The sequence below is a fragment of the Artemia sp. Qi Xiang Cuo genome, chromosome 7 (genome assembly GCF_049724085.1).
Source record: "Artemia sp. Qi Xiang Cuo chromosome 7, ASM4972408v1, whole genome shotgun sequence".
Taxonomy (NCBI): domain Eukaryota; kingdom Metazoa; phylum Arthropoda; class Branchiopoda; order Anostraca; family Artemiidae; genus Artemia; species Artemia sp. Qi Xiang Cuo.
This window is the reverse complement of record NC_142800.1, coordinates 30,252,183-30,265,901: the sequence shown is the minus strand read 5'-3', so window position 1 is coordinate 30,265,901 and position 13,719 is coordinate 30,252,183. Positions and strand designations below refer to the sequence as shown.

Sequence of the window (13,719 nt, the reverse complement as noted above, 5' to 3'; positions counted from 1 at the left end):
CACATATTTAGTAGCCACGAATTGTCTATTAGCACACTATAATATTTTCTAGATTAATTGCAGAAATAACATTTACCTTTAATATGCTTTATAAGGAAAGGATCCATGTTAATTGTAAAAGGGATGAAAATTTTCAGATGAACAAGCTGTAGGTTATTTCTACTTGATGACAGTAGGGCTTCAAGCTTTTTAGGGTCTTTGTCCAAATCAATAAAAGGATCGTTGACTAATGGTACAAGACCCTTGACCCTAAAAACAAAACATAAATTATAACACAATACTATTTAGAACATTATACTCACTACGAATAGACTCAATGAATCTCAAGTTGAAGATTGTCCAGTGCTAGCAACCACTGATCTGTTATTAACACTTGCAGCGACAGATCTGCCAGTAGGACAAATATGTCATTATCCTAGGATCCAATAATATCTGAGGGTCCAATGAAGTTAGCCCGGTGCAGTATATAGTAGACATGTCGGACTTTCTATTTAGCTGGACTACATTAACTATATAATATCAATTTGCGGACTATATTATAAAAAACAGAATGAATGAAAGAAAGCAAGTTTTCAGTTTCAAACCAAAGTTGGAAATACACAATAGCGTATGATGACAAAATCATAGCCATATTAAAAAAAACTAATGATTATAATAATTTTGTTCTTTACTATTTTATTAACAGTAACCTAACGCAATAGTAAATGGTTTGTGTTGTTATTCATAAGAACTCTGTAAAAAAAAATTTCATCGTCAGAAACTTAGAACTTAATCTGTATTGTTATTTTAAGCTAAAACCTAGAAAGTGTGGTCTTCCAACCTTTGCTGAGGTGAGAAAACAACTCTTTGCATTATAGATGGGCTAAAAGGCTTTTTTACTAATTTAATTTTTTTTTTGTAAGGAGGTTTCTTGATATTTTGTTACTTTTGACTAGTGGAAGCTTGCTAGACAAAGATTTGCCTTTAAGAAGTCTGGTCTCTACAATACCATGCTAAAACAAACTACTCCAAACTTTAGATATAATCTGTACTTCATACTTGGACAACTTACTGCGCATTTCATGACACTTCTTTCAAAAACTAGTTCTGTTGTAGTAATTCAAAATGCAGTTGCACCTAATTCAGGAAAGACGGTATTTATAAATGGGGTGCAGGTACTACTACGAGTAAGAGAGCTGGCATAGGTGCTTCCGACTGAAGTCGATAATTACCAGGTTAATGTAAGCAGGGTTTCAAACAAAAGAGTTTCAAGTCACTGTAGAGAAGTTATCGCTCATAGTTGAATTTTATTTTACGGTTACCCCTGGAGTTTATGGCTGGGGATTGGGTTTGGATGTTTGTCCGAACATTTGTTATTTTTGTTTTATTGAGTGGATGAATGGAAATCGCGCTATTCCTTTGCCTAGCTTTTGATTTTGGGAATTTTCGAGGTGGGAGATTAGATTTAGTTTGTGTTCATATTTTGTTGTTGACATATTTTTTCATTGCTCCTTACTGGCCGTGAAGCCTTAAGGAGGCGATTAACTCGAAATTACTATTTTTGATGTAAATTCTATTGTTAAACAAATCCATTCACGATTGAGAATAGTAGCAGTAGTTTTCACCTTAAATGAACCAACAGGGACATGGAAGAGTTGGATCATTCTTTTTTTATAAAAAGTTTCAAGAAGTAGGGCCGAAAGTCCCTAATAACAACACACATTATCTACTGTGAGATTTCAAAACTCAAGTAGAAACAAATAGGAAATAGACTACACCCGTCTTTGAGATCTATGAAGATGAGTGAGAAAAACCAAACGGTAAGAAGATACTTGTGTTCTGCCAACTGGATAATTAAGTAATCACTAAAACTGTGTTTAGACATAGGTAGATTCTTAACGTAAAACAAGGTTCACATGATAAGAAAGGGTCCGTTTAAGGAAAAAATGTAGGGTATTGAAATGAAATATTAGCTTATTAACTATTCAGGTCAAAATTTGGGGTATCAGTGTAGGATAATCAAAACTTACCGAAGGGAATAGTGACATAGATAAATATGATGCAGAGGCATGTGCACTAGGGGAGAAGAGGAATATATGCAACACATTTTGAAATAAACTACTAAACATTAGTTTTAGGAATAAAACCAGAAAATTGCCATGGACTCAGTGCTTTTTTGAAGGATATATATCACTTTCCGTTGATACCAATCCACAGCTACTACTGTCTCGAAATACTCTATTTTATTATAAAAGTGAAAACTTTTTTGCCATGTGAGGTAGTCCTGAACCGGTTCGACATCTTCCAAAATGAACGGCTTTATCGAATCAAGTGTCTCCTGTAATATAAATGTATCGGCAATGTTCATTTGCGAGTGTCAATTATCCAGTAATCCTATGTCCTTCAGGCCGAGGATTTAGTCTTTGTGTCACCAAACCTCTGGCTTGAGGTGGAAGTAAGTGAAGTGATGCTGAAAGCTCAGCCAAGATGAGTTTGAAGAGCTTACGATTAAACAAATTCCCACGAAACATTTGATTTCAGGTGCCTTGTGAGGTGGAAAACGCCTGGTCAGCAGCAAGTACACTTAAAACAAGAAGTCACCTTTTTACTTCAAAGTTGCTCAGCGGACTTTTTGCTGGTCTAGGCATCTCTTACGACTCTCCGATAACAACAAGACTCGCGAGTTGCTCAATCGAGACCAGTTTCCTGGTCTATAATTAATATATCCAAGTAATAGTTTCAAAATACTCCTCAGCCTGGTGGGCATTCCACTGAAGGTTTCACCAGAATTGGCAACCAGAATTAGCCACACATCGTGGAGGCAAATAACAATAGTCTCAACACCATTCAATGGGCATAAGGATCAAGTCAAGGATGAGATGCCATGTATGTATGTATGTATGTATGTATTTCCAAAAAAAGACATCGGACCATAGGAAAAAAAAACATAACAAAACCAACAAAAAAAACAAAAATAAATTGGAAAAAAAAAAAAAACAAATTAAAAAATAAAATCGTACTTATATATGAATATTCACGAACACATTTATAAAGAGATCTATATTTCACGGTGTATAAGTCCCTCGTCAACGTACTTGGCCAAATTCTTTAGTGCTATTTTAACTAGTGACCTTACAATCTCTTCGACCCACGTTCTTTTTGCCAATACTAACGAAAAACACTCATTTCTCATATCCGCCAATTCCTTACAATTCCCCCCAAAAAATGAAAATATCCTCATCATCTTCCCCACACATCGGACAAGGGACTGGGTTAACACTATGACCCCTAATTTTCTCTCCCTTTCCCCAATATCAATCGACCCTCCGATTAAATTTAAAATCCATTTTATTTCTTCCATTTTATTTCATGTTTAACCCTTTATAAGCGAATTGATTCCATACCATTCAGTATATGTATCAAGAAAGGCCAGCTCAGGTTGCTTGGGTATCCCCACCAAATAGAAAATGGTCCTACTAAAACCACACAGAATTGTAAAGGGAAACACTGGATGAAGCAGATGAGACTATACAAATGGCTTTTGGGGATCTTTTGTGAGGTGGCCAAAGCATAGGCTTCAAGAAGGATGGGACGGAAAGGAAAAGTTGGTCAGTGTTTCGGCTTGCAAAACCCTAAGACTACAATTTCATTTTGGTAAATTCAAAGTAAAATCCATTGTGCGGTGTAATTTTCCCTGATTCTGCTTCATATTTCAATGTACCTATACCGACCAACACACATCTAGTAGTCACAAATTATCAGTTAAGATACCATCTTATGCGTGGCAGTTACCGGCCTTACACGACATGGTGAACAGGTCGTTGGCAATCGATTCCTTAGAGGGTGGCCAAAGCAGAAGCTTTAAGAGGGATGGGATGGAGAGGAAGTGTTGGCCAGTGTTTCGGCTTGCAGTAGGTTAATACTACGATTTCGTAATATTATTAGTGCTATCAAAATATACTAAAAAGAAAATATAAAATAACTGCTTTTGATTGTACCCCAAAATGTTTTTCTTTGCCCTGAGCCAAGAAGAAAGTCTAGAAAATTGGGAGATACTCAAGGTAGGAGGAGCTTATACTTACTTGTCGTACAGAGAGCGGAGAGAAACTGAATCCTCACAACGTTCCCTTTCCTCAACATAGACTACAATCCATGCCATTCTATACGGCCATTGTTCAGTGAGATTTATCCAAGATGCAAGATAAATCCAGTTGAAATCCACATGAAATGCTTTTAGAAGCCTCCCTAAGAATGATAAAAAGTAGCTTACTTCTTTAGGTTCTTAAGAGAGGTTTTTCTTTTGACTGTTTATACAATAAACAATCAAAATGACTGAAAATTAAAAAGAACATGACTGAAAATTCAAATTTTAAAAAGTAAAAAAAAAAACAATGGCTTTCTTGCAAATAGTTCAACTTACAATATATAAATTTTTTTTTACCAAGTATTGATAACCCGAAAGCAATTTTTGGTCCTGTGGTGGGCACGTTACTTTTCTACAGTTGGTGACTGACATACTTTTCTTCTTAAAAATAATACACCATAATTAGCTATAATAACCATATTGAAAAGAAAATATTGGTAGTAGGAAATCATGTAGACGATACCCATTTTTGGTGCATAATAATTTAAAAAAGGAGAAAACTTCTATGAAAAAAAATCTTCTTCAATAAAAACTTATGATTAAAAAAATTCCTAAGAAATCCATTGGTTTTGAATTAAAGTCAAGTATTTTGCAAGCACCAAGACATGACTAATTGTAGTAAAAGCCTAGACATACAGTCCGAGTGATTGAGAGGCAAATCTGGGATAAGCCCTTTTTAGGATATAAATGATTGTATAAACGATTGTATTCGAAACGCTAAATAAATCCAGTAGACATTATTCACATGACTGCCAAAAACTAATTCAATTTGACAGATCCATTTCTTGTTTCTTTTTTGTCAAATGTGTTTTTCCATTTCTTCTCAAAGAATAATCTATCTCACTTACACAAAAAGCCAAGGTATCTTTAAACATTGTTGATAATGCCACATGCTAATAATGAAAATAAGCTTGATTATTTGCTTCTTTTTAAGAGATGAATTTTGGCTATTGAAAGTCACGTGCCTCAAGGTTATTACTTTCAACCAAAGCTTAAAGAAAAAGATACAGATGAAAAAAATAAACACATGTCAGTTCTTATTTCATTCTAAAGCATAATTATGTCACTTCGTAGCTAATTGTGTTTCTATTGACATAATAAGTTATAGTTGTTTCGACTGTAGCTTTTATAGTAATTAAATTAAAAAAAGCTGTTTTCAACTAAAAGTAAGAAGCAACATTAAAACTTCGAAAAAACAAAATTATGATGTAGACGAGGGGAGTCGCCCTCTCGTTAATACCTCGCTCTTTACGCTAAAGTTTGATTTTTTGTTTCAGTTATTTAAGGCTGACTCCTGAATTACAAAGACCGTTTAATTAGAATAACAAGCTGTATAAAAATTTCTTAAAACAAACTTTAGCGTAAAGAGCGAGGTATTGAGAAGAGGGAATTCCCCTCACATATGCCATAATTTCTTTTCGCTTTAAGTTTTAATTTTGCTCCTTACTTTCAGTTGAATTAGTTTCTGATCGTTTTTTAAATAATGCTGGGAAACCCGACTCCCCTTACATGGAAAAATTTCTCCATGGAAAGATCCTCCCACGTAACACCCCCCCCCCCTCCTACCAGAAAAAATCCCCTTGATAACTCTGTAGATTTCCCAATAACCAATACTATATGTAAACAATGGGCAAAGTTCAGAGTTTGCAGTCCTTCTCCCGAGGACTGTGGGGGTCAAGTCGTCTTCGAAGACTTAGTTATTAAATTTTCGAATATCCTGAAAAATAGCTAGCTCAATATTTTGATCGGGCGACTTTGGGTAAAAATTTAGCATGGGAGGCGGGCTAGCTGCCCTCCAATATTTTTGGTCAGTTAAAAGGGCACTAGAACATTTGATTTCCGATCAAACGAGTCCCCTCGCTGTCTTCAATGATCACTGGTTCGATGCGATCACCACTGAAAATAAAGCAAACAAACAAATAAACATGGACCTGTGATCTTTCTTCCGGCAAAAATGCAAAATTCTACATTTTTGTACATAGGAGCTGGAAACCTCTTCAGTAGGATTCTCTGGTATGCTGAATCTTATGGTGTCATTTTCATTAAGATTGATTGATATTTTGGGACCCCAATTCAAAGAAATGTAGAGAGGAGGGGAAAAGCTTTTTCTAATTTTTTATGAAGATACAAACAAACAATATTTTTCAAAATCTAGAGGGGGGGGGGGCATTTGATAATGAAAATACAAAAAGTTTTTTTTTCAAATTCAGGGGGGTAATTGTTACCTCCCTTAAATGGCATCCCTGACAAGTAAATCACCAAGTCTGAAATAAAATTTAATATAAGTTAGTGAATGAGCCAGAAAAACATATAAACTTGGATACCCTTAGGGATAATAGACTTAACAATGCATTACAGTAGCACCAGTTTAGTTACAAAGTGCTCAAAAAGTGAAAACTAAAAGGGACTTGGTTAAAACTTCTATTTTTGGGTCCTGTACAATTAGCGCATACAATGGGTTATACGTTAATGTTCTTTTTTGAATTTAATATTTTAGTTGTTTATTTTTTACTCTTTTCATTGCTTTTTACTATGATTTATTCTTGAAGGCTCTTTTTTTATATATTCTTCTGCCCAGAATTATTGAATTTTTTTCTGTTCAGCTTTTGCCTTGCTAACCTAGAGTGTCTATTTAGCATTTATGCTAGCGAAATCCATTGTTTAACTAATTCTTGCCTTACCTTAAAAGCTTACAGACACATAATTTGAATAACCTATTATTAATTCATTAATAATTATCAATAATTCATTTAATAATAATTTATTGAATTATTAATTTAGTGACCAAAATCTTACCAGATACAGAGACTACATTCATTAGGCGGCGAAGGCTTTTGGGATTGACGTCACTGAAGTAATCATCCGTTAAGAGGACTTTGGTTATATCACTGTGACCAAAGCCCATCAAAGCTATGCCACTTTCCATGCTGTCACTTAAATTTCTGAAATAAATAAACTAGATTAACCAATACATCAATGTTGATCAGCCATATTATATGGAAAATGGTACATTTATAGGAGATAAAGCAAAAAATAGTAGATAGTAAAAAAAAAGATCTTCAATTCACCATAGTTCAATTCAGCACTGCCATACACAAACAGCAATTTTTCTCCCACATAATCGCATAATCAAGATACGCCCTAAGCTAATTTTTTTAACTTTATATTTGTTATTAGTATCATGAATGTTGGTTAGACGGAAAATGTTTTGTGTATATTTTTTAAAACCCCTTTAATCTACACCTAATTCCTTAACGATCCACTCCTTTCCCGTATATTCATCGTCATTAGAGCACAAATATTAAACTCTCATTCCAACAAGCAGTGAAAATTTGGGATAATTCCATAACAAAAGAAAAGCAGCTTCAATTGCACTTCTAGCTTTGATCATAAACGTCAAAGGACTTTCATTGACATTGGTTTAAGCACTAAGGGTCATTCCTAAACAGGTAAAACAGATGATTTTTTTTTACATATCCACGAGTTTTTTTATTGAAATTTTTTTTTTTTATTTCTTGAAAAATGTAGTTTTATGTGTAGTGAATTTGACTTATTTAACTTTATGAATGATCATCTTATTGTTGTTACATTCCTTCCGTATGATACAATTCATATGTATCTATCCTCAAATCTGAATATAATATGATTTCTCTTAGTAACCTAAAAGTTCAAAATAACTGAAAAGTTTCAACCCCAGCTCGAACAAGATTAAATTTGGTGCGGATTAAATCAAAAGCAAACCTGATCATTTTAATTTTTTTTTAAGCAGCACACATCAAAGCTTGTTTTTATTCTGTCACAATACTAAAAGTAAAAATTTACGAATTCAATTAGACGGTCTAATTTGATTCTGATTCCTAAACTACCAAAAATGAAAAATTTTCCCTTGTTCGAGGGATTCACATGCCCCCCTTAGATTACCGATAAAATTTTTCTTTGCTCTGTATAAGATAAAAGGAACGATTTTTAGCATTTGAAGTCAATCAGCAGACAAAAGTTGGATCCTATAAAAAACTATTTCATAAAAATTCCTTTAATTTTCAAAAATATCAAAATTTAATGGTCTTCAATGGACTTCAGTATTTTCTTCAATGCTTTCATTAACCGTATCTTTGAACGAGCTGTTATTGGCTAATAATGATTGTGAAATTATATTAAAAGTGACTAGAGAGTTGTTTATCACTAATTGAAATTTGCCAACATCGATATGGGATTGTACAAGTCGGTATATATCCGTAGATCTTTCCATAACAAATGCTTATTTTCCTTCATTGTTTTTATTTAACTTTCCACATAAATTAAACTCGAAATAGTCCAAGGTATGAGAGCCAGATAGAAACTGAAAAGGAGATGTAGATGGATTCTTACTTATTTCTCACGGAGCCATCACTTTCAATATACTGATACTTTTTGTTCAGATTTGCAGCACTACTTCGATTGTGCCTCATCCCTGCTGAAACACAGCTGTTATCTGATGGCATTCTTTTGGCTTGCTAAAAGAATAAACAAACAAGATTTTAGCAACAAATTTACTTTATAGGATATTCAAACTAATTAAATGTTTTAACTCATTTTAACCATTAATATTCTAAACAATATAATTACATGAAACGATCGCTCAAAAAACTGTGTGCTAAAAATTGTGGATGCCTTTCGGTAATTTGTTACATTAGATACAATTATACACATTTGTTCAAATAAATTGATCAATTCAATTGTTATTTGATCAATTGATTTCAATTGATCTAAATTCAATTGCTATAAACCATACATTTGGGTTTCTAGTAATACGCATTAAATTGTTTTAGGTACTCAGACTCTTCAAGGGTATGAACCATTTCGGAACTACATTGACTACATAAGGCCAATGGCCTAACTTGTGTTATAGGAAGACCTTAAAACGAATAAAATTGCATTAGAAAAATGGATTCGAAGTGAAGTAAGGAAGCTTAAGCTTCTTCCTGGTAAAAGGTAAACAAGGACAACACGGCAGGTGGTCAGTAAGCAAAGAAATGTCCTTGAATAGTTATACATCTTGGCATTTCCGCCCTATAGTTTCATATTTAGTCTAAATAAATCTCAGTATTTTGCTTTGTAGGAAAAACAATATTTGTTTTGATTTTTAGTGCAATTCAAAATAAAACCTTTCTTAAGATTATTTTTCTTTTTAGGACCGGCAGACCCCAGTTTCTTTTTTTGAATGAAAGGTTATCTGACTTCCCATTCTTGTCAGTAAACTCAAATTCTTCTTCCGTTCTTATTCTCATATTCTCTTAAATGACTTCTTTCTTTTTTTCTTTCTAAGAAAGCATTAAGTTCTACAATATAGAAGGATCACGGTTTCCCCAAAACGACATATTAACAGGAATTTCCTGAAAGAACCTTTTCCAACTTTCACCTGACATTTGACCTACATGATGAGGCCAGAATTTTTTTTTAAAAACGACATGTGGGAGACATACCCTATTTACTGAGCCTATTCTAGCACATGGACTATGATTCCTTTTCTATGCACAGGGATACACAGCTAGATATGAATCATAGCAATTGACACCTAATAGTCTTACGAATAATAAATAATAAATGAATAATAACTCACAGACTTAACAGAGCTTGAACCAATTCCCTCATCAGCAAGACCACGTGCGGTCAATGCTGCTTGTTGAGAGGTCTTGATTTTCCTTAAACCTGCATTCTGGAGATAAAAGGGTAGCTGAACAATGTTGCGTAAATAGTTACTGCCAGTAAGAGGAGTTTCACTTAAGACACAGCTTACATTAGATTCAATAGCCTAAAAGAAAGGACACCATTAAAAATTGAATGGAATATATGTTTATTAACTAGATTGGCTACATCAAAATAATAGGAAGCACGGCGATTAAACAATTGTCATGGTTTATGAATAAACCAAACTAGAAACAAAATCAATGGTGTGAATAGCATTGGAAGGGCATTTCAACTAGCAATCAAATATTCACAGGTGAGCAAAACTAACAAATTCTATTGTAGAAAAAATATACATCAGATCATTCAACGGGAAAAAATTAACTAGTAAAAAAGATTGTAAAAGATTTTAAAAGATTTTTACAGTCAAAATGGCGTACTATCAAAATAGTACGCTCGTCAAATAATTTTATACTTACAGAAGTACTAAACTAATGTTATGCCAAATACATAGAGCTGAGGCAAGAACGCAGGGGCCTTCGAGTCGCCTTAAATTCGTTAAATTCTTACTACTCAGAACAATTTTGTACATATCGGCAGTTTTGCAGTTTATGCTAATTTAGAGTCCTAGAGAAGCACCTCCCACCTCTAAAAAATCTCAGGTTGGAATTTCAAAAACGTGTATTTTGCTTTATTGCACTAGAAGACACAACAAAAATAAAACAATTTCCGTGCTGACATACTAATAAATATTGTTGCATATTCAATAGGCCAGTTCTGCTGACTCTGTCAGTCAGTCAACTATGCACGACGCATTTGATTACACCTGTGAGTAAGATAATTTTTTAACTCAAATTCTTCATGACACTGTCATCTAGCCACGTAAAGGTTTACTTCAGAGACGGGACAGATTTGTTAAAATATCAAAATCGGGCGAACTGTTTGAGCATTATAATAAAATACAGAGGAGGGGTTTTTAAGAAATCATGGAGCAGCAGAGAAAGAGCACTTAGCCGTAAGGTGCATACCTGTTTCTGGAGTGCAATCTAGAAATGTCAAAGATGACTGAACAAAGCTTGATTTTATCATTAGTTAATTATTCATACATGTTTTCCCTTTTTTCCAAATTTTATTTTGATATTTGTATATGCAGTCAATTGAAAACTGTTGATTAATGTTAAACTATTCTTTCGTGCATAGATGCTTAATTTTTCTCGACCCACTACAACCGGACGCCAATGGTATTGCAAACTTTCTAAGTGATCGGGAAAGCTAGGAAAAGAAATTATAAGAAACATTTCTAGGAAAAAAATGACAAGAATATAAATTGAAAATCAACTCATGTGTGCTAAGTTTTCCATACGATGTTCATTCCATGATGAACGCTTTCATATCCATTACTACCATGAGAAGTTTTAAAAGACTGAGAAAAAACAAGGATTAAAATTCTGCAAGTTTGGCAAGTTTACTAGCATATTCCTTACTATGAACACTAAAATTCTTGTATGAGGGTTGGTTCAAAGGTTAATGCCAAAAATCACAGAGCGATAAACAAGAATCATTAATGTTTTCCTACAACATACAGTTTTACCACTAATCATGAAACGACCACGAATCAGAAAATATCTCCACAAAACCCGATAAACTTTTTCTCTATCCAAGGAACATTCTCTAGATCTAACTTTCTAAAGGCTCTTTATTTCATGAAAAATGTTTCTGCATCAATGAATTTCGATCTTAAAATATAGATGGCAGAAGCAGGGTAAAAAAGGGCGCAAGTTAAAACTAATTTTGCACAACCCAACTTTCTGTAATTTTGCTTTTGTCGAGATGAAAAGGTCCAAAGAATGTAAGCGGTGTCAAAAATAAATCTGAGGACATACCTTTGACACAAGGTGTGGATCAATGGCTAGTATAACAATAAACGGTGAGTTGGGCTCTGAAAATAACAGGGATACAGCATCTAATATAGCCACTACTTGTTCTTGTCGGCAAGTGTCTAGGCCATCTAAAGCCACAGTCATCCGCGTGGTCCGACCACAGAAACTATCCAACGTTCTCACCTAAAAAAAAAATTGATTAGAGTAAAAGTAGCTTGGTGACAGAGAATAGACTATACTAATACTACCATAATGCATATCATATGACATCTAAAACTGAATTGGTAGCTGTATGTATATATACTTACAGAAAAAAACCTGTTAAATCTGGTATATTTAACCTAAAAATCTCTAAGAATCTATCTGAAAATATACGAAGAATCCGGTGGGAAATTTTATTGGCTACACAGGGTAGTGGATACTGGCACTTGAAATGATTTGTCACTTTTTTATAATAAAAATCAAGTGAACCGCACTTTTACCTATTTGGCTTGATTCTATAAGACAGTATATGGATTATCATAGTCTATAAGCTAACCACGGTTTGGTAAAAGATATATGTTTCTCATGTAAACAGCAACATTCAACCTAAAGTACTTACCACAGCGAGTGAGTTTCGGAATCAACCTAAATTAAGCTTTGCTAAGAGGCAAAAATATTAGAGATCGAGTGAGAGAAACTGCCACCAGGTTAGAGTTACTAGTCATGACTTGGCTCGCTGTCGACTATCTTGTTTATATTCTGCTGTTTTGAGGCTGTGTTCTATGGCGCTTGACATATTTGCAAGGGTAACCTTCCATTCAAATGCATTTTTATTGTATCGTCATTAAATGCAACTGCTCTTCCTCTTTTTTTGGATTCCTTTTTATCTTACTTGTCTAAACAAAAAGTCTGTAACTTGCTGCCAATGACTTACCTGAGAGCAATCACGTGACAATATATGAGTTTGTCACTGAACTATAAAGAACAAATTTTTTATCCTAATCGGATTATCTTTTGTATTTTGTTAGATTGCGCAATTAGAGTTTTGTGAAAAAATCCAGCTGATCTAATTGTGAGGGATTGCTCACTTCATACCACCACTTGTGTTAACACGCTGCGTCCTGAGCGTTGATTTGTCTAAATCAGGAGTCACTTGATAATTCTAGTGCCGGAGCATATGGCTGGCACATTCTAAGGTAGGCCTTGGCGATTTTAGTAGGCAAGCTGAAATAGAATTATGAACGATCAATTAGAGGCAACCCAATTAATATTGGCGAAGTTGGAAAGTGTTGAAAAAAAGTTAAAATCTCTTAATCTCATCTGTCTCAAAGTTGATAATTTATTGACAGATTTCCAAAGTCTGGCTACAACTCTTTCTGGTCAAATTTGTGAGGTACGTTCTGCAGTAGACGTTACTGCAAAACGAATCGAGAGCACTAGCAGGGAACTAGCGTCTAGAATAGCAAGAATGGAAAGAATAGAAAAAGAGCAGAAAAGGTGCAATGTAATCCTATATAATTTTTCTCCGACTGTAAGAGGAAGATATGTAAAAGAAGATTTTATTACGTGTTTTACCCGTGTGGTGCCCCATTAACCGAACACGTTTAACCGAACACGATATTATTGACGTATTTCGTTTACCATCACAAAAAAAAAGTCCGACGTATTGTGATCAGATTCCATCTATAGATCTCAAATTCGCGATCCTGAAATCATTTCGGGATTTTCAAAGATATGACCTTACTGTAGCTCCCGCTTATTGAGCTAGTGAACGGCTCGCTCGAGGGAAGCTTATACCAGTTATTATACAAGCGAAGGAAGAAGGTCAGTCAACTGTAAAGTTGAGGGGCGTGAAACTTTTTCTAGGAAATCGTTTACTTGTGTACCATAAAATAAACGACAAAGTGAAAGAAATAAATAAGATTGAGGAGGCTATAGTCCGTGAGTCAGGGAATTCGGAGGAGAGTAGAAGTGACGTTAGCATAGTGGACAGAGAAAGAAATGAATCAGTGTCATCCCAGGAATCAGATTCTACCATGACAGCTAAAACCACGATGAAAAGAAGCTGTG

General features: G+C 34.3%; 1 protein-coding gene across 1 annotated transcript in view; it reads right to left on the bottom strand.

The window, feature by feature from the left end:
• Positions 1 to 53: 53 nt before the first annotated feature.
• Arms (Ankyrin repeat-rich membrane spanning) overlaps positions 54 to 13,719 on the bottom strand; it is a 201,977-nt gene continuing 188,311 nt past the window's right edge. Inside the window, exons 13-18 of the mRNA XM_089091790.1 lie at positions 11,671 to 11,850; positions 9,723 to 9,914; positions 8,492 to 8,616; positions 6,920 to 7,065; positions 4,062 to 4,224; positions 54 to 249 (exon numbers count right to left, since the gene is read on the bottom strand). Coding sequence (XP_088947916.1) covers positions 54 to 249; positions 4,062 to 4,224; positions 6,920 to 7,065; positions 8,492 to 8,616; positions 9,723 to 9,914; positions 11,671 to 11,850 — 1,002 coding nt within the window. The remainder of the gene's footprint in view (positions 250 to 4,061; positions 4,225 to 6,919; positions 7,066 to 8,491; positions 8,617 to 9,722; positions 9,915 to 11,670; positions 11,851 to 13,719) is intronic.